We start from the raw sequence: 21,814 nt of genomic DNA, 5'->3' as shown, positions 1-21,814 counted from the left end.
CTCCAATGTTCCATTCGAAGTAAAATATCTTACTATAATTCTAGAAGTCATGAAAAGGGTGGCCTACATGAAAACTTCAAAATCGTTATGACAAATATACATATAACTGCAACATACCCTTTTAAATAGCCATATAGTATAACAATATGTAATCGATATAATACAGTGTTTATAACGCGCCAGAGACTCAGTATTACCACATATCAGGCGCATATTATTTATTATGTAACAGTACTATTGAGTGGAAAGATCAGGCCAAGATAACCTCTTCGATAGAATCAGCACCAGTGCTACATTTGTATGATTCGGAAGTTTTTTCTAACACCGTATAGGTGTTTATACAACACCAATTACTAAAAAACAGCGTCGGTTTGATTCCAAACTGGTGTTGGTTCAATACTTCTATGGTGTGGACATAGATTCCAGGTGGTGTTAAATCAACACCGGAGTTTTTGCAGTGTATATGTATGTCCTTTGTAAACAAAGACAAGTACACTAAATTTTCTAGAAAAAAACAGTGCATGTAAGAACATTCAGCATAATCTAGAAAAGCCTCGAAAAGCCTCGTTCAGAGACCTGGGTTCCTATAGCATGTATAGTAGTAGTAGTATAGTAGGAGTAAAATTCTATTAAGCATGGGTTAAAATTCCTGGTCGGAGGTGGGAGTATCCTGGTCGGATGAAGGTACACTGTAAAAACTGCGGTGTTAAAACTGACACCAATTGGTGTTAATAGAGGACCACACCCTGAGGTGTTAAAATTACACCCTAGAGATTAAACATAACACCAAAGAGTGTAAATGTAACAACAAAAGGTGTTGTAATAACACCTATTGGTGTAAAACTATAACACCACCAATTTAACACCGGTGTAAAATAACTGGTGTGGTCCTCTATGTTCACCAGTTAACACCACAGTTTTTGTAGGAGTAACTCTGTCAAGAGAGGCACTACTCCGACCCTTCCTCCGTCCAAAACAGCCTACGTATTGGTCGTGATGATATAAATATCTTTGGAATTTTAATCCATACATCATAGAATTTTACTCCGACGAGGTACACATAATAACACTCCTATGGACGTCACCAATCATAATTTACATCATCATTTACCCTGTCATAATGGAAGCTGTAAATACATCTAAGAGACACAGAGAAGCACATAGAGAAAATCTTAAACAAAGTTTGTTGACAAACCCACTCTAAACCACTTGCGATATGCGATCGACTTGACACGACGTTTATATTAAATAAAATACTTATTTTGGGAATCTGCATTCTTTGTGTAAGCGAGATACATGTATATTGCAAGTTTATAGCACCTTAATATGGTGTTTACTTGTTTTGGTAAGGATTGTACATAAAATAATCATCAAAAATATTTCAGGTTGTTTTGTTTTTCTTCAAAATACACGAGGCCTACTAATATGTGCACAACCTGTTCTGGCAAGCGTGATAGGCAAACATCAGGGGGGGGGGGGTAATTGCATTCTCCCGCGGTATCATAGATTGGTATTATGTACTGCATTTTAATTCTACGTGATACGCTGGAAATAACATCTGTGCGCACGCGCTTGTCGAAAGAGGAACAGAGTCGAGTACTAAAGTGACCGTTCGATCCTGTCGTTGGCCGAATGTGGCAAAGTACGAGGGTTTAACTGATTTCCAAGTTCACCAGACTCACACCACCGTTTCCTTGGCCTGACATCACCATTCCAGTAGACCATACGATGATGATGGTGGAGATGATGGTCTCGATACTGGGGCCGCGGGGCTGACCATGTAAAAAATCACAATCATGATTAGTTTTACGTTTTCGTACTGCACGGTTTTGGAAAAAACAGCCCCCCCTCCCCCCCACCGCTTCCGCGGCCCCTGCGATATAAATAATGAAATGTCAAAGGTCGATTCTTGCTAACGAGGTGACGTAAACCCTTTCTCCAACGAACTGGCTATTTGACATGTGGCTTGTGAATGCCAGCACACACGGTTCCAGCACGAGATTTTTGGTCTTCCCATATTCTGTACATCATCGTCGTCGTTTTCCCATGCGTTGTAATCAATCGCTTATACGCGCAGTACTTGTAGGGCACGTCATCAATATGGAACCCCGAATGCCCCGACATTTTAACCTTCAACTTCTTCATACAAAGCCCCATGTACACGTCTTCGAGGTAGAGATAACGTGTGTGCAAGGACATGTTGTACGCGCGAGCCGGAATGTCACCGGACATGACGTACCCCGTTCCCGAACAGAACGTCGGATAACGCGGATTTGAATACATCTTCTTGGGAACGTACCATTTGCTCTTAGGGTCTCGAATCGGAGAATTTCCGGAGAATTTACTCCCAACAAAATAGTTTGTCTGTGGTGTCTGGGGATCGACGAGGTGGGTAATTAAAGCGTCATAATTGACAAACATGTCGTCATCTGTTTTCATGACGTATTTCACATCGCCGCAGTACTGACTAGACCATTTCGTCGTCATGATTGTTTTGAGAGTAAGATTATGATAGGAATCGACGAAGTCTTCCATGATGAGGTCACCGTGTTTCTTGCTCTCCAACTCTACAAGTCTTTGGTGGTACTCGTTGGTTGTTTTACCCAACATAAAAACTGTCACTGTTTCTTTACCCTGCACCACTTTCTGTGAAGCCCAGGTTTCCCTGATAGCTTTCCGCTTTTCGAAATTCGAATGGATTGTAAAGACACACACGAGTAAGAAGACACTTCCGTCTGCAGTCCTACATGCATCTGGTTCATTCAATACAAGTTTGTAGTCATGAGAAGCACTGAGACTCTTTGGGGGCTTGCTACTGGTGTCGTTTGATCCGCCATTCCACCATTTAACAAACCTTGAGACAAATCCCCGAGAGGAGTCTTCCACTGCATTTGCATTCTTGGGGCACAGTTTCCTTTCCTGTTCCTTGGCATTTTGGCCATGGTGTCGTACGATGTCTTTAACGACTTCCGGGTCGCATTCCACTTTACTCGGGTCACGTGACGATATGACCCCTATGTCACGTGGTTTTGAAGTGGAGACCTGTCTCCCAGTAACGACCTCTTTGTGTCCACTGTAGATGGCAAAATAGAGACATGCATTGAATAGTACCATAGCAAGGAAGTAAAGTTTGATTCGCCTGTGACGGGTCAATCCGATGAACGTTGACAGGTCCTGCAGCGCCCTCATGTACCCATCCGACTGAGTAGGCATGGTGTCTGAATGATTGGCATGACGCCCATCCAAAAGAGAAATATCTGGAAAAGAAATAGAAGATAAGAGAAGGGGTTACAATTTTGCCAAATCTTAACCAACTTTGTCATGGAGCCACAATTTCAGCTCATGGCTTGGCCACAAATACCACTGTGAATACCACTATACGAACGGACGATTTTTAAACCATTTCGTTAGTTCTTTTTAAGAAGGCCGTATTAACGTTAGTAAACTATTAGTAGACCATTCGTAAATTCGCAGCCTAGTCGATCGCTTGTCTTCAAGTTATTTTTTTCTTAACGTCGTACGAAACCCTCTCTTCGTAAGGCGGATATCCGAACGTTGTAAGAATTTTGGAGGATTGAGAGAAATTTTCGAAGCCTTCATTCTTACGATGATCGTAAGAACGCCTTTGCACATTGTTCGTATGAGGGTTCTTACGGGTGTTGTAAGAGCGTCTTACTAACTGTCTGACATTCGTACAGCGCTCTTAAGAACGACCCTTGTTGTTTGGAAGGTGTCCGTATAAGCGACAACATACGAATGACTTGAGAGTGCCGTGATTTGCACGAAGTCATATTTGCGACAACAGAGATCGTCAGATTGTAGAAAAACTGACGAAAGAATAACTTGACGCATTCTTTATAAAATCTTACGAATTGTATAACCGAAAATCATTTCGTTTCTCAAGATCTTATTTCTTAAGATGTTCTTAAGAAGGCCGTAAGAATTTTTCTGCTAACTCCGGAATTCGAACAAACAGCGATATTCGTACGAATGCATCATTGGTAGTCCGTGCATACCTTTGTGAGCGTAGCTCTCACAAAGTTGAAATTGAGCAAGATTGAAATTGAGCAGGGTGGTCGTAAAACCAAGTGAACAATGGAAGCACATATTGATGGACATTCTAACAGGAAATCAATATTAAGAAAAGAATGGAAAGCTAATAAACTGATTCCCGGGTAAAATGAATGCCACGTCTGTTCATCAAACATGATTGTAAATTCGACCAAGCTCTTATTACATCCAGTTAGGTCTAGTAAAATAACACAGACATATTTTTAAACAGAAAATAACTACCTGCAGGCGTATATGAAGTTAAACGATGAATTTATTACGTGAAGTGTTTTTCAAGGCAGCTCGAGCTAAAGCCGGGGTGATAATAATAATAATAACGCGCCTCGAAATAGAACATTTCTAGATAGATGGCGCTATATAAATGCCTATTATTATTATTATTATTATTACCTTGCTACTTTACAACATTATTTTGGGGACCGAGAAGTTCTGGGGAAGCACTTTTTCAAATAAAAAAAATGCGTCGCATAAAAAAGTGATATATCCAACTATTTCGTTCACATGTATGAGGCTAAATTTTTTCTTAGTGGTTTCTTAATAAAATCCTAATGAAATTTTCGACATTGCCGAAAGTAGCGCCATAATGACAAGCTTGGTCGTTTCGCCCCCTCGGTTTCGATTTTTCTTAATTGAAACTTTCAAACGTCTTGCCCGCCCTTCCCCCCAACCACCACCAAAAGATATTATTTACGTATACGGTCATGATCTAAAAGGAATTCGTGTTTAATGTGTGATCATACTCCGCTAAAGATATCAAAACTGATACACATATATATATTTTTTTTATTTATAATTTATTTTTATTTTATTATTATTATTATTATTTATTTTTTTAATTTTTTTTTTTGGGGGGGTAATTTTTATTTCATTTATGTTATTTAATCTGGAGCACCTTCAGATTCGAATATTTCATCGAAATGAAAAAGAAGACGAAACCATTACTAACGTTACAAAAAGAAAATCAATTATTTTCCAAAACTTCAAGAAATAAATAATTCTGTATGAAATATTCATTGATACCAGTATGAGTATCAATGAGTATTAATAGATACTCATCATAAGTGTCATCCTAGCCTACCATAATAAACCAATAATGTTACATGATACCCTTTGTTTCACAATCATGTCGGCCTACACGTACCCGCCTTTTTTCAAAAATAGAGAATCGTGTTACAGGATCGTGTTACATTAATATCACTAGGACCCGACTATGGTGATCAAAGCTCGTGATATAAAGCAGTCAATACCAAGGCAAAGTCCTTGGCATAAAATACATGTATTATAAAACAGAACAGATGTTGCCTATAGACATTGCTTCATTTAACAGATAAACAGTTGATGAGAGATTAAAACAAGTGATAATGCGTAGGCCTACGAACACTGGTACAGGCTACATAATATGCACAGGGGAAATTTAAAGGTCAAGTCCACCCCAGAAAAATGATGATTTGAATTTATAGAGAAAAATCCAACAAGCGTAACGTTGAAAATTTCATCAAAATCGGATGTAAAATAAGAAAGTTATGTCATTTTAAAGTTTCGCTTATTTTCACAAAATGATTATATGGACGAGTCAGTTACATCCAAATACGGGTACAGTCGATGATGTCGCCCACTCACTATTTCTTTTTTTTTATTGTTTGAATTTTGAAATATTTTTACAAAATTTACAATAAGGGATCAACTTGATTAAACCATAATTCAGTTAAAAGAATGGTAATTCAACATGTTTAGAGAGGAACAAAACTTTCTTTCACATGACAATGAGGGAAAAATTAAAATATTTCATGTTTTATACAAAAATACAAAGAAATAGTGAGTTGGTGACGTCATCAGTTCCCTCATTTGCATACAGCCCAGGATGTGCACATAACAATTTCGAGAAATTAAGCGAAATTTTTAAAAATGTCGTAAGTCGTAACTTTCTTATTTTACATCCGATTTGATGAAATTTTCAGTGCATTTAAGCTTGTTGGACTTTTTCTCTTTTTAATCCAAACAGCTTTTTGTTGGGGTGGACTTGTCCTTTAAGATTTGAAGACTCCAACGCACCGTCACGCTCGGGACATGTTCTTGCGTGTTTAAAAGGGTGAGTTCACTCTGAATAAATGTTTGTTGCAAATGTACCAGAAAAAAATGATTAAAATGTTCGTGAAGGTTTGAGGAAAATCCATGAAAGATTAAGAAAGTTCTTGAAATGTTCAATATAAAATGCATGAATGTCATTTTGTAAATATAGTTCATGACAGCTATAATTTTTTTTATACTACTACACAATTATGGGGAATCTACTCGCATGTCTTAACAAAAAATGTAATAAATTATATAATTTGATATTCATAAGCTACCTAACGTATTTGTATGTGCTATATATAGTTTTTGCGTGGAGACACACTTGTTGATCAAAGTTTCAATCAGGGTCTGTGACTGCAGACTAACTGCATGAAACAGCGTCTTGACAAAGCGATGTGCTCCTGCTAATTCCCGAAGTGGCAATGCGGCTGTCATTATTATTATGACGTTGACGGATTTTCATACTTGACATTGACCGGACGTGAGTGCGGAACAATCTGATCTCTTTTACAATAGGGAACAGTTGATTGATTGGGATGATCCGCGCATGCCCATGCATGGATGGATCATAAAAAAATGTCTAGAAAGTTTTGAGCAAAGGCCTACTGATTTCTCATTACAAAAAAATCGCCCCCGCTCGGTCCAAAATGGGAGGGGGGGGGGCGCTGAGTGTACCCTAGTCTAGATCTGGAAGTTAGTATTTCTTTGGGCAACCCTACACTCTCTCTTTGCACTGGTATATACACGAACATATTGGCGAAGCACCCCCCCCCTCCCATTGGTGGCGGAAGAAAAGGAAAAATTTCCGGAGTATTGATCAATTAACTTGAATAGCAATAACACATTACACATTTCAAACAAATTATTGCCCTAATTCCTCTCACGCAATACTATTTTTTCATTATTTTGTTTTCTTTGAAATTTTATCTTATCGTCCTTTAGAGGAGTTTATTACGCCTGCTGATGATTGGTGAATTAGGCTATGACCAACATTTATAATATAAAGATAGTCGGAAATCTTCCGTGTAGGCCTACATGCACCATACTATTCCTTACACGATAAACATGAAACATGATTCCTTTTGAAGGTCAAGTGACCTTTAAAAATAGTATTAAACAATGGTAATTCCACATGTCCAGTGAGGAATTAATCATTGTTTAACTTGACAATGAGGAGAAAATTAGAATATTTCACATATCATAAAATAAAATACAAAAGAAATAGTGAGTGGATGATGTCACCAGTCTCCTGATTTGCATACAGACCAGGATGTGCATATAACTTTTTTTTTAATTAAGCGAAACTTTAAAATGTCATAACTTTCTTATTTAACATCTGATTTTGATAAAATTTTCAGTGTTATGATTACTGGATTTTTTTTTTATTCAAATCAACTTTTTATTGGGGTGGACTTGTCCTTAAAGTATAGGCCTATATTGTATTCTAAACAGGAATATTATGATGACCTGGCTACAAGACGGGTACTTCCGGAAAGAACTTGTAGTTTCGATTTCGATAGAAGTTTTACAACCACCGACAGAATAAATGGAGTCAAATGACACCAATCATACTTACAAATATTTAATTATTATTGTTCAACTTGTTGAAAGATAATGGCATTTCATGGGAAGAGGAAGAGTGTGTGTGTAGATCGCACAGATTAATTCAAAGCAGGTTAAAGCTCCAAAGGCTTCAAAGGGGGCAGAAGCGGGGGGGGGGGGGTGGGCTGGCTGGGCTACAGTTCCCCCGCCACACACACACCCACACACACACACACACTTTTTAACAACCGTGTACAAATTTCTTTTAAAAGTTACCATTTGTTTGTGATTGTTGGTATGGTCAGCCCCCTCCCCCTTCCCACTATTAAACAAAACTGTTCCCCGCTCCCTACATTGTTGCTAAATTCCACTAAGCATTAATTTTTTTTGGGGGGAGGAGCTTTGAAAATTTGTATTTTTTTTGTTTCCCACACAAATAGGATCATAGGCTTCTTTACTTTTTGTATTACTATTACTAGTTATCTCAAAAGGTACACTTTAATTCTAGCTTTTTTATAACACACAAAGAGAGATCACAAAAAAATGTGGATTAGTTGGATCTCCCTAAATTTACACCCCAAAAATGAATCAAGGGTTCCACGATTTTTCTTAAATTTATTATTATTATTATTTTTTTTTGGGGGGGGGGTGGTTACAAACGAAATAGATCCCAAGTACGTTGTGAAGCTCGATAACCAGTTAATAATCAATCCTTTATACATCTACAGCCACCGTCATGTATACCCTAATACCACAGATAGCTCCATGCTAATACGCCTTGATTTTATCATGGAGCTATTCTATGATTTTATCATAATTAGCGGACTATGTCAGGGAGTTTTTATCAATTTTGTATCGCTATATTTTTCTTATTACATACCCCATACTGAACTTAAGCGTCAAATGGAAAAAAATATTTTCTCAAAAAGCCCATTCCATATGGATTTAGTTGACTTTTTATGCACAAATGTTATCTGAATTTACTTCTAGACTGGAATTCTTGATTAAAGGACAAGTCCACCCCAATAAAAAGAGAAAAATCCAACGAGCATAACACTGAAAATTTCATCAAAATCAGATGTAAAATAAGAAAGTTATGACATTTTAAAGTTTCGCTTCATTTCACAAAACAGTTATATGCACATCCTATTGGGTATGCAAATGAGGAGACTGATGACGTCATCCACTCACTATTTTTTTTTATTTTTAATATATGATATATGAAATATTCTAATTTTTCTCCTCAAGTGAAACAATGATTAATTCCTCCCTGAACACGTGGAATTAGCATTGTTTAATACTATATATGGTTCAGTCAAGTTTGTCCTCTTTGTCAAATCTGTAAAAATACATGTATTGTATAATTCAAACAATAAAAAACAAAAGAAATAGTGAGCGATGGATCATCGACTGTCTCATTTACACTATAGATGTTTGCACATCACTGAATAGTGCATATCACTGTTTTTTTTTTTAAATAAACGAAACTTTTAAATGTCATAACTTTCTTATTTTACATCCGATTTTGGTGAAATTTTCAGCGTTATGCTAGTTTGATTTTACTACATTTCAAATCAACATTTTCTGGGGGTGGACTTGACCTTTAAGAGCCAAAACAAACCAATCTATCCAACTTCGTTCAATTTTTTTAGTATCGATGATTATTGATGGCTGATTGCCTTTGCTTGATTGGTGGGAATATATTCGAATTGGGTTCTTTATTACAAATAAATCTATGATAAGTAGCTCGGGGAGGGGGGGGGGGTAATTTCGATATATACGAATTTGGCAACTGCAGTTTAAAGAGATGGTCCGTGGAGCGTTGTGGCCCAGTGGATTAGTCTTCGGACTTTGAAACAGAGGGTCGTGGGTTCGAATCCCAGCCATGGCGTAATTTCCTTCAGCAAGAAACTGATCCACAATGTGCTGCACTCAACCCAGGTGAGGTAAATGGGTACCGGTAGGAAGTAATTCCTTTAAAAGCTGTGTGCGCTATGAACGCCTAGCTTAGCCGGGTAATATAGGAGCGCCTTGAGCACCTAACAAGGTGGATAAGTGCGCAATATAAATACCCTATATTATTATTATTATTAAAATATTTTTAGATAAAACTATAGTAAAATTCACAGAGTAAAATGCTGAAAATTTCATTAAATTTGGATAATACATAACGAATTTATTGAATTTCAAAGATTTTTTTTAGTCTTGTGAAATAGTTCGAGGCATATCTTCATGAATATTCATTAGGTGGGCTGATGATGTCACATCTCCACTTTCCCTTATATATGTTATTACATGAAATCACTAATGTTTCATTATTTCATATTATTTCAAATTCTAATAACTTTTTTATTCTTCGATGGATTTTTCTCAAACCTACGGCACTATGTTTCATTATTTTTCTGCTATATATTTTGTGTCAGGGTGAACTTCGCCCCTTGAAGGCCTGTGCGATGTCTGACGGATATCAGTGATCTGACAGACTGTAATACTTTTGAGGTGGTATACATGTACGTGTTCAACTTCATGCTGCCTCGTACTAGTCTGCTGGGTAAAGTAAACCCTGAAGAGTCTGAATGTGCAGCAAGTTTTGTATGTGCTAGTCTTTGCGTGGAGGCACACTTGTTGATCAAAGTTGCAATCAGGGCCTGTGCCTGTAGACTAGTCTCGTACCATATACTACCAGCATTAGATGAGGATATTACGTAATGTTTACCACCCTAAAACTCCACGGTCATTAACCCCAGCCCGCTTGACAATGTATCGGCCTTTTTGAGCTTTGCCCTCTATAATTATAAAGGAAACAAATAATTCAACGCATTTGAGAACATTTTCTCTTGTAAATCAATTGAATTGAATTCGAATGGTTCTATCCTCAGTATATTCGTTAAAATTATATATGTAGGCCTACACACATGTACATGTATAGGCCTACAGGGTATAGCAAACTAAAACAAAGGAAAGAGCATTAAAGGGGAAGTTCACCCTGAAGAAAACTTTGTTGTAACAATAGCAGAAAAAATAGTCAAAAATATTGGTGAAAGTTTGAGGAAAATCCGTTAAAGAGTAAGAAAGTTATTAGAGCTCAAAATTTTGGATTTGTGACGTCATAAACGAGCAGCTGCCCCATGTGTTATGTAATATAAAATGTATGACTTTCAAATTTTGTATGGTTCCTGATGACTTAATTTTGTTTTCTTTTCATGATCGGGTGTGAAATGATTTGTCTATTGATATACAAAAGTTCCAATGAAAACCATTTTCAATTTTCTGAGAAAACGACATTTCATTGATTTTTTACCATTCGCTATGTAGGAATACTGCTCGCATATGACGTCACAAATCAAATAATTGAAATTCTAATAACTTTTTAATTATTTGATGAATTTTTCTCAAACCTTCGGCAATATTTTCTATTATTTTTCTGCTATTTTTACAATAAACTTTTTGTCAGGGTGAACTTCCCCTTTAAGATTAAACAATGAGTCAGTAATGTCTTTTTTTTAGGAATTGTGTACATCGGGGCGTACATACTGCGCCATATGCCTTGTGCCTACATAATTGGTCCGTGAATACAGACAGATGCGAAACAACTCAATATTTTCGTGCATCGAGAACTGAGACACTGTACGTAGGACCTACATATTTTCTTAGCAGAATGATGTTGAATTGAATTTGAATCGAATTATAACATAGGCCTACTATTTAAGGACAAGTCCACCCCAGACTCGAAGATGTTGATTTCATCAAAATCGGATGTTAAAACAAGAAAATTGTGGTATTTTAAAGTTTCGCTTATTTTTCACAAAACAGTGATATGCACATGCAACTCAATGACATGTAAATGAGTCAATGATATCGATGATGTCCATCACTCACTATTTCTTTTGTTTTTTGTTTCAATTATACAATATATCATTTTTACAGATTTGACAATTAGGACCAACTTGACTGAACCATATAATATTAAACAATGCTAATTCCACGTGTTCAGAGAGGAATTAATAGTTGTTTCACTTGACAATGATGAGAAAATTAGAATATTTCATATAATAAAATACAAAAGAAATAGTGAGTGGATGACGTCATCAGTCTCCTCATTTGCATACCGACCAGGATGTGCATGTAACTGTTTTGTGAAATTAAAGCGAAACTTTAAAATATCATAACTTTCTTATTTTACATCCGATTTTGATGAAATTTTCTGTGTTATGCTTGCTGGATTATTATCTTTTTATTCAAATCAACTTTTTGTTGGGGTGGACTAGTCCTTTAAGATAGACTCGAGACATGCTTCATACACATTTTTTTTTGTCGCCAATGATTATTGATGTAGTAGGCCTACTACACCTACAGCCAATACTATTTAATCCTTATGTTTAACTTTTTATTGAAATATTTTTCGAATATACATGTTGATATATCCGGTAAGGAGGTTATAATCTCGAATTGCTTGCCATGGACTGTGGAAATTTTAGGCCTATACGCTAAATCGCTCAAATTATATATATATATATATATATAGCACTCCTGAGCTACCTGCTTGCATTATGTAGGTCGGTGTTAAATAAAGGATGTAGAATTTGAAGCCAATTTATTGTTAGCTATGACTAATAGGTCCAACAGAACTAGAAGTATACAAGTAATAAACACTGACAAGAAGCACGCGACACGTGTGTACAGTAGGTCGATCTGATACACCTCTGCGAGAGAAACGGGGCGAAGTATAATGTTACAAATAGGTCCATACGTTGGGTTTTGTTTAAAGGAGAATGAAACCTTTAGAACAAAATTATAGCTTGTGTGAAAACAGAAAAATCAAAGAAACAGATCAACGAAAGTTTGAGAAAAATCGAACAAATAATGAGAATGTTATGAGCATTTGAATTTTGCGATCACTAATGCTATGGAGATCGTCACATTGGGCAATGCGACAAAGCTGTGTGATGTCACCTGTGAACAACTCTCCCCATTACTTTAGTATATATTTCCCTAAATTGCCTCTTTTATCACATCTATCAGTAGATAATGTGTTCTTTCTATACGAGGGCATGTAATACATTTTTTTAAGAATACACCATGGATAAAGAGTTAGTATCACCATAAGAAAAAGCAAAAAGAAACATTTGGGGGGTATTTTTAATATACATGTAGTCCACAAAGGGAAAGTTGTTCACATGTGACATCACAGATCCTTATTACATTGCCAATGGAAGGATCCCCATAGCATTAGTGATTGCAATATTCAAATGCTCATAACTTTCTCATTGTTTTTCCGATTTTTCTCAAACTTTCGTTGATCTATTTCTTTGATTTTTCTGTTTCGACACAGTCTCCTAATTCCAAAGGTTTCATTCCCCTTTAACGTTGAAGAGTGTTTTGCTTTTTTTTACATGTACTTTACATTACCCGTTTAAAGGAGAAGTCCAACCCAACGAAAACTTGATTTGAATAAAAAGAGAAAAATTCAACAAGCATTAACACTGAACATTTCATCAAAATCGGATGTAAAATAAGAAAGTTATGACATTTTAAATTTTCGCTTCATTTCACAAAACAGTATGCACATCTCGGTCGGTATGCTAATGAAGGAACTGCATGACATCACTCACTCAGTATTTGTTTCGTATTTTATTGTATGAAATATGAAATATATTTATTTTCTCGTCATTGTCATGTGAAATGAAGTTTCATTCCTCCTTGAACATGTGGAATTCCATTATTTTAACATTTTGTGCTTCAGGCAAGGAGGTCCTAATCATCAAATTCGTAAAAATTGAAATATTGTATAATTCAACAATAAAAACCAAAAGAAATAGTGAGTGAGTGACATCATCGACTCGCTCTCATTTGGATTAACTGGCTCGTTGTTAAAAATAAGCGAAAGTTTGAAATGTCATAACTTTATTATTTTACATCTGATTTTGATGACATTTTCAACATTGTGCTCGTCTTATTTTTCTTTATTGATTCAAATCAACATTTTTCTGAGGTGGACTTGACCTTTAACAGCTTAAGAATCAAAGCATACTTTCCATATCATTAAATTATGCATGGTTTGTTCAACGTGTAACTCTAAAAATAAAAATGTTATTTTCATGTCGTAAGCAGCGTTGGGATGAGTTTATTATTGGGAAATAATAATTTTCATTTTCAATTGAATTCAATCCTTAATTCCATTTCCATTCAAAACACAATACAAACTGAAAGTAATATAAAGTAATAATAATGTAAATCAAGTAAAATTTTACAGACGAGCATTCTTTCTTTGTAAAACAAAAAACAGTATAATATTGAAAAAAATAGTATTGTAAATATGTTCACTTTTGTACGCATGTTCATTATTGTTAATATATTCATTTTTATACGCAAATCCATTATTGTAAATAAATATGTTCATTTTTATGCGCAAATCCATTTATTGTTCTTGATGAGAAGTCATATTCCGTTTCATATATACTCCCGAATATCGTTTAATATATGAACACGATAATATCTTCAAATTTGCAGTAGGCCTATTATCATTAAAGACAACGAAAATGAGAATCCAAAATTATAGAAATGGCAAATACATACTTCATAGGTCAGTACTTTCACTTTAAACAGCAATGGATGTCATACAAAAGAAAGAGAGAAACAGTTATAGCAAATCTCGTCGCGCATATTGTACCGGGAGTCAATGGCACGAATTATATACCCCGTTGCTGAATACACATTTGAGATCGTGATTATTTATAGGCCTATAATAAAATTCAACATTTTCACTCTCAATTTTAGTATCACATCCAGGAAATTTGAAATATCGATACACTTGTCAAGACGGCTTTATCGGCTACTCGTCAAGTTAAGGACATTGCTCTTCAAAGATTCAGTTCTGCTTCAGCAATCACACAAAAGAAATTATCACTTTTTCAATAGCTTCAGTCTACACATATACCGGTACCGTACACACTGAGTATAAAGGCATTGTTTGAGCTTATTCAGGCCGATCGTATGGTTTAATGATGTCTGAACATGGTAAAATGATCAATTCCGGTATGCATACTCACCAGTACTGTAAAACAAAGACGATAAATACGCTCATAATCCTGTAAGATATTGTAAATCCATGGTTAATATTATCTCCCAAGTACTGCAGAGTAGTAGAATGGCATTGCTGCTTGAAACTGTACAGGCAAGCCACTTGATCATAACACAGCTGCGCACAACGTGCTAGCGTTGCTTTATTATGCGGACAGCCGCGTCTTCATGTCGAGTGTGTGTCCTGTGCGTGTGTGTCTATTATTATACGACAGCACGGTGACAGGAAGAAAGGAGGCCAGGATATCGCAGACTCTCCATCCTGTCGCCTTGATCTTGAGCTGAGCTACTCGAAGGCCCTTTAACCTCGAGGGGGGTGGGGGCAGTAAGTAATACATGGAGCCGACTTGGGGAATGGGAGAGGGGAGGGAGCTTGCGAGAGATTGGTAGGGGTGAGGGGGTGGGCAGGGAGAGGGATGGATTAGGATATAAAGGGAAGAGCGTTGGGGGAGGGGGGGGGCAAGAGAGGGGTGGTAGAGACTTGAACTTCATGGGGAGGGGTGGCTAGGATAGAGAGTTAATATGCATACAGCCGACTTGAAGGGACATCAGAGCTAGAAGGCTGTGAGAGGAAGGGGGGAGGCAAATAAAAGAGGTCTTCAATTTCGTCAGGGGGGGGGGGGCAGGGATACCCCTGCCCCCCCCCCCCCCGTAGGTACGCTATTGGGGAGAGGGGAGGTAAGGTTGATGAGAGGGAATTCTTGGGAGAGTAGATTGGGCCTTTGGGGTCGGCCCGGAAAACAGGGACAGGCTCTACTTTTCAAACACATTTAGTAAACAAAAAATAAAATGAGATGAAGGATCAACTGGTTGTATTGAACTATGAACAACTATATTATTTTTGTTTCTGCCCAATTTATATTTGATTTAATGTCATTGCATTATTGAAAGCACTTTCGATCCCTTAGAAAGTATAGGCCTATAGTATGACTGAAAATGCAGACCCTTATAAATCGAATCGTTGTATATATACTGTAGTAGTTAAGGGGGTTACATTATGATAATTTACGAGGCCTGCAGCAGTTTCATTCTGGTAGGAGTCGGTGGAAATGTCAGAGTTTGATTGTTATATAGGTCTAGTCGAGGAATACAATTGGTAAAATCATTCAAATTTGAAAGAAAAAATGCCTACGCCTCCAATCGATGTATACGCCAATTTTGTTTGAAGAATCTCACCGGTTATTTAAACAATTTTGATCTGCAAACAGGCCAAATGCATAAACACTCGGCCCTATACAGATTAAAGGGAAAGTTCACCCTGACATAAAGTTTATTGTACAAATGGCTGAAAAAAATAATCTAAAAGTGTTTCCGAAGGTTTGAGGAAAATCTATCTAAAAATCAAAAAGTTATTAGAATTTTAATTGTCTGATTTGTGACGTCATGTGCGAGCAGCATTCCTACATCATGTACGTAGCTGCGAATAGTAAAAAAAACCTTAATTAAATGTCATTTACTCTGAAAATTAAAAATGTTTTTACTGTTCCTTTTTCCTATCAAAAGACAAAATCATCTCCAGGTGCGTAGCCAGGGGGCGACGTGGGCGTCCCCCCCAAAAAAAGCCCCTAAGGGGGGGGGGGGAGAAAATGAACAAGCGAAAGGAGAAAAGGTAAGAAAGGTATATAGCTTTGTTTTTTTTCTCTTTTTTGTCAAAAGAATAAAAACTTAAACGAGACGTTCTTCTCTCTTCAAAAAGTTTTGCTTCCTGAAAAATATAAAAATTGTCTTTCCCTTTTGTTTCCCACACTGTTTTTTTCTACTCCGTTTTTCCCCTTCCGGGCTGTGGGAATCGTATATGGGTGTAAAAGAGTTTGAAAAGTATTTTTTTTTATTGCATTGACACAAAATTTCTGCTATTCTGTTCGGAGTGGGTATAAATTACCGGTACTTCCTGACTCCCAAATGCTATTTCTTCTCGCTTTTCAACAAGTAATTTTGGCAAAATATATGCTCAAAGGGGGAACGCATTAAATTCGTGCCGTGCTATACATGCAAAAGTACGATGAAACTGTATTCCATATCCTGTCTTGTTTTGCGCAATTGATTTGAAATTTTGAATTTCACTGAAATTTCTTAAACAAAAGGAAGCGCTCCCTTATTATGAGCGAAATTACACAATTTTTTTTTCTTCCAAAATAAATCACAGAGGTTTCCTTGCTTCGCGGACATGGGGAAGCAAAAAGGTCTCTCTTCTAGCCTGCATCATCCCTTTCACATTTTAGCTCGTTTTTCTTCTTATCTAGAACAGGTTAAAGTTTCAGAGAAATTTCTAAAATTCAGAGCTTCAACGCCATTCGCGGGAAGGAATAGGGCCTATTCCCTTCTTCCATATACCTGTCTTAGAACTACTCTAATTTGCGACTTGCGTGAACTGACAGCCCTTTCACACGGTAAAAAAAAATCGTAATTTGAATGATGAATTTCAGTGAAAAATAAGGCTAATGCCGAATTTTTAGCGCGTGTGAAACCAATAGAATCACGAACGCTAATCACAATCATGAATTCAAAGTCTACTCCGGAGGTGAATTCAAGTTAAGTTTCACTCGAATTACAGTACTTACAAAATTTCTATGTGAAAGGTCCGATGATTCTAAAGACAAATAGCAATCATAAGTACAATGATGATTCAAGATTCACGTGTGAAAAGGCCCGAAATTTAATGTGGCTAAAGTTTTTAAAATCAAATCTGATGTGACCAAGGTAAACATTTTATACCACTTCTGTTTTCAATTTTTATAAAACGTTTTAGCTTCCGTGCTTCGCGCGGTAAGAGGAAATACTTTGAATTCCTCAATCTTTTCCTATTTTGGGGTGTTAATAATGTCTTTCGAAGCGAGTTTATTTTTTTTAATCACTGCCATTCCATTGAATTCGAGTTGATAATGATACTAGAGACACAAGAGACGACTTCTTTTAATTTAAATTTGATGAGATATGAAAAAAATTGCGCTCCCCCCACCCCCCCCCCCCCGGGAGCGCTCTGTAAGTGTTGGTGTTGGCACGCTTTGCGTGCACTAACCGCCCCTCCAAAATTAAATCATGGCCACGCGGTTGATCGTTTCACACCCGATCATAAAGAGAAAACAAAAATAAGTCATGAGGAACCATTACAAAAAAATGAACCTGCATTTTATATTACATAACATAAGGGGCACCTGCTCGTTTATGACGTCACAAAAACAAAACTTATCATTCTAATAATTTTCTTTATCTTTAACGGATTTTTCTCAAAGTTTCACCAATTTTTTTCATAATTCTTTTTCTGCAATTTTTTTACAACTTTTCTTCAGGGTGAACTTCACCTTTAAACTATAGGTCACACTTACAGAAGAATCTATCATACTTATATGCTATAGCAATGTGGTATTTTCGCACCCCCTGAAGGCTATTGGTGGTGCCAAAGGTGCATGGTTCCACCAGGGAAGTGGTATGGAAGGGGTATGGAAGGCGAAAATACCCCCAACCCACTGATCGGTTTTTTTTTTTTTGGGGGGGGTATTTTGGAACACTTCGCCTTCCATAAAGTGGGACTAGTTCCATGCAAGGGGGACCACGAATGCCTTAGTCAGGATTTCATCTTGGAGGGGAAACTTTTCCTCTACTCTGCTCTGCTTGTATTTCTCATCTGGTCGCTTTGCATCCTTTGGATACTTTTCATCTATACTTGCCATTACATTACTTGACCATTATAATATCTGAATTAGTCTAGTCAATAAACCCTGCCCGATTTATTTCACTGACATTGGGACCGTTTTGAAAGAAATTTATCAGCGCTGACTTTCTGCGACATTTGATAGTAACAATCAGCATCCAGAGCTTCTTAGCCAAATCAAAACCAAGGATTTCGCTAATATTTTCAGCCCACTCAGTGCCGACAGCATGAAATAGTCCGCTGTGTAAACCCTTCACTCAAGATAAGGGTCTGAATGTGCAGCCTACGTATGTCTTGAGTACCGAAGACCCTCTCTCGATTGCTCCTGAATTGACAACAGAAAGTTTTGTATGTGCTAGTCTTTGCGTGGAGACCCACATGTTGATCAAAGTTTCAATCAGGGTCTGTGTTTGCAGACTATGAATGCCCCCCCCCCCTCCCTGCATTCCGCTCCTACCTTACGATAGTTGTCAGAATTATTGTAAAGTATGCGCTTGCATAATATCTTTGCCAATAGACTAATTAAGAGGCGCCTATCATTTTAATGAAGACTTGTTTATTTTGAGCACTATTTCAATACTCTTCATGTATGAAAAAAGGCGTGTACAGTATGCATATTGACTTGTTCGTTTAATAATATCAATATAATACTATAATGTTCGTTCATGAAGGTCCGGCATATTAGTCAGGGGCGGATCCAGCTTTCGCCAATGGGGGGGGGGGGGCGAAAAATATTTTCATCAAAATTTTTCTCGATTGGCCGCTATAATCTGATTTTTTTTGGTTTTTCAGGGGGTAGTCCTAACTAAAGACTGAAGTTTTAAGAATATGTTAGTTTTTATTGTTATAAACAAGATAAGGTATCTCATGTGGTCTAAATATATAATGCGAGCGCGAAGCGCGAGCTAAAATTCTTTGATATTTTATGTCCTTATATAGAACTGAAGATTCTAAGCAGTTTTTATAATCATTAACAAAGATAAGTATCCAACTAAACCATGCGAGCGCGAAGCGCGAGCCGAAATTTTATTATAGTAACGTGAAAAGGGACTCTATTAGGACTGTGTTAGTGATAAAGGAAGAGGATACAAGTATCACCAATTAAATAATGAGAGTGCGAAGCGCGAGCTCAAAATTTGTGATATTCCGACCTGAAAACTGGACAGTACAAGCGCGTTTTTATTAAAATAAAGAACAAGCTGTATGTATCAAACAATAATTAAATGCAAGCGCGAAGCACGAGCTTAATTTATTGATATACTGACATGATAAAGGAGCATTTTGACAAATTTGGAAAGAATTTCCAAAGAGAATATGTATCTCACAAATTTTTATATAAAGTCTATTCTCCAATTCTTCCCCTCACCTTTTTCTTGTTTCCTTTCAAGGTCGGGCCGGCCGTTACGAGGCTGTGCATTACACATCATGGGTATAATACCTCTCTCTTACTTTTTTTCTGTTTTCGTACTTTCTATCAAGATAAAGAGTACACCTTTTTTTGCAGGTTGTCAAAAAAATAGGGGGGGCGGGGCCGGCTCGGCCCCCTCCTGGATCCGCGCCTGTATTAGGGACATCTTCTAATTTATGTTCGTCATCATGATATCCATTTCATTCTTTGTTTTAAAAGTAGTGGGTCGTATTATATTTACATTAAGTGGACACGTGTATTATTCAGCTTTTGACTTTTCCGCCACTAAACCATTATAAAATTTGCAATTTGTGTTCGTCATTAATTGATTGGTTCATATTTACATTACGTGAACACCTGTACTAATAAGCTTTTTGCGGTCTCCGCCACTAAGCCATTATAACACTCCTTACTTGTGTTCGTCATTAAAATTCAAGTCCACCCCAGAAAAATGTTGATTTAAGTACAAAGAGAAAAGTAAAACTAGCATAACACTGACCATTTCATCTAAATCGGATGCAAAATGAGAAACCTATGAAATTGAAAGTTTCACTTATTTTTCATAAAAAAGTGATATGCACAATTCAGTGACATGCAGATGAGACAGTCGATGATGTTCCTCACTTATTATTTCTTTTGTTTTTTATTGTTTGAATAATAAAATATTTCATTTTTAAAGATTTGACAATATGGACTAACTTGACAATGCAATTCCACATGTTCAGGGAGGAATTAATCGTTGTTTCACTGAACAATGAAGAGAAAATTAGAATATTTCATATTTTGTATAATAGAATACAAAAGAAATAGTGAGTCGATGACGTCTTCGGTCTCTTCATTTGCATACCGACCAGGATGTGCAGATAACTCTCTTGTGAAATTAAGCAAAGCTTAAAAGGTCATAACTTTTTTATTTTACATCCGAATTAGATGAAATTTTTAGTGTTATGCTTGTTGGAATTTTCTCTTTTTATTCAAAACAACTTCTATTGGGGTGGACTTGTCCTTTAATCGAAATTAATTCATTTCTTTGTTTTGATTTGTACTTCAGAAGCTCTATTTACATTACTTAGTATGTGTACAAAATGTGTTCTTTAGCTATTGGCAGTCTCCACCAATACACCATTAATTGAATTGACTGATTTAATGATTTTACTTTAGAGGGGTATGATAAGTGTTGTTACATTGTGTGCGAAAGGAGTAAAATAAGTTTAACCAGAATGGTGAAAGTTTAAATTAATTCGGATAAGCAATAAGAAAGTTGTGACAGTTTTAGAATTGAGATCCCTAAAGCTATGTAAATTTCAAATTGGCAACTGGGTAAGTAAATTATGATAAGTGGGAAGGTCAACTTTTCCACAGGCCATGTTTTACAAAGGATTTTTTTATATCAATCAATATAATCAATAAATAACTAATGTAGCGTAATGCTTTATATCCTCATGGAAAAAATAGTTTGAAATAAACTTTTGAAAAACGACAATATAACAGTTTTATGTATTTGAGTAAATGGGAGAGTGGTCCTTGTCTTACGTCACTATAACAGCACCAATGTGGCCAATACAAAGTCTCATGCGTATAGCGATTGCCAATTAATACACCTTTTTAAAATAAATCAGAACTTTCTCCGAATCGTACTTTGTGCAATTTTGTCAAAACTTTCACCCTGTATTTGTGGGATTTCTTCTTCCGCTAAAAAAAGTTTTACTTGGGTTGGATTCTCCTTTAAACCTTGTTTAAACACACCTTTTATGTTAATTTACCAATGGCACAATGTGCAAGCTATTTTATCAACAAACGCAGAATGATCTTTACAATGTACTATTCGATTTCGAGTATTATTAAATACAAATAAACCCAGTTGGGCAGCTAATAAGGGCATAGGACCTAGTCTATTTAAGCTATCAGGGTTTTTTTTCTCTCTCCTAAGTTCTTTCCACCCGCCCGCCCCCCCCCCCCCCTCTCTCGCCACCCCCATTTCTTCCACA

At 36.6% G+C, this 21,814-nt stretch overlaps 1 protein-coding gene across 1 annotated transcript; it reads right to left on the bottom strand.

Annotated features, from left to right (window-relative positions):
* Positions 1 to 1,030: 1,030 nt before the first annotated feature.
* On the bottom strand, positions 1,031 to 15,074 carry LOC121426501 (beta-1,3-galactosyltransferase 1-like). The gene is made up of 2 exons (XM_041622831.1): positions 14,736 to 15,074; positions 1,031 to 3,257 (listed from the first exon to the last, which is right to left on the bottom strand). Exon 2 carries the CDS (start codon positions 3,211 to 3,213, stop codon positions 1,951 to 1,953), a length of 1,263 nt encoding a protein of 420 aa, XP_041478765.1. The 5' UTR covers positions 3,214 to 3,257; positions 14,736 to 15,074; the 3' UTR covers positions 1,031 to 1,950.
* Between the last annotated feature and the right edge of the window lie 6,740 nt (positions 15,075 to 21,814).

The sequence above is a fragment of the Lytechinus variegatus genome, chromosome 13 (genome assembly GCF_018143015.1).
Source record: "Lytechinus variegatus isolate NC3 chromosome 13, Lvar_3.0, whole genome shotgun sequence".
Classification (NCBI taxonomy): Eukaryota; Metazoa; Echinodermata; class Echinoidea; order Temnopleuroida; family Toxopneustidae; genus Lytechinus; species Lytechinus variegatus.
The sequence above is the reverse complement of the archived record's forward strand: the minus strand, read 5'-3'. Positions and strand labels throughout refer to the sequence as shown.

Excerpts from the sequence above, each read along its gene's own strand:
- LOC121426501 (XM_041622831.1), bottom strand. The coding sequence starts at position 3,213 with ATGCCTACTCAGTCGGATGGGTACATGAGGGCGCTGCAGGACCTGTCA.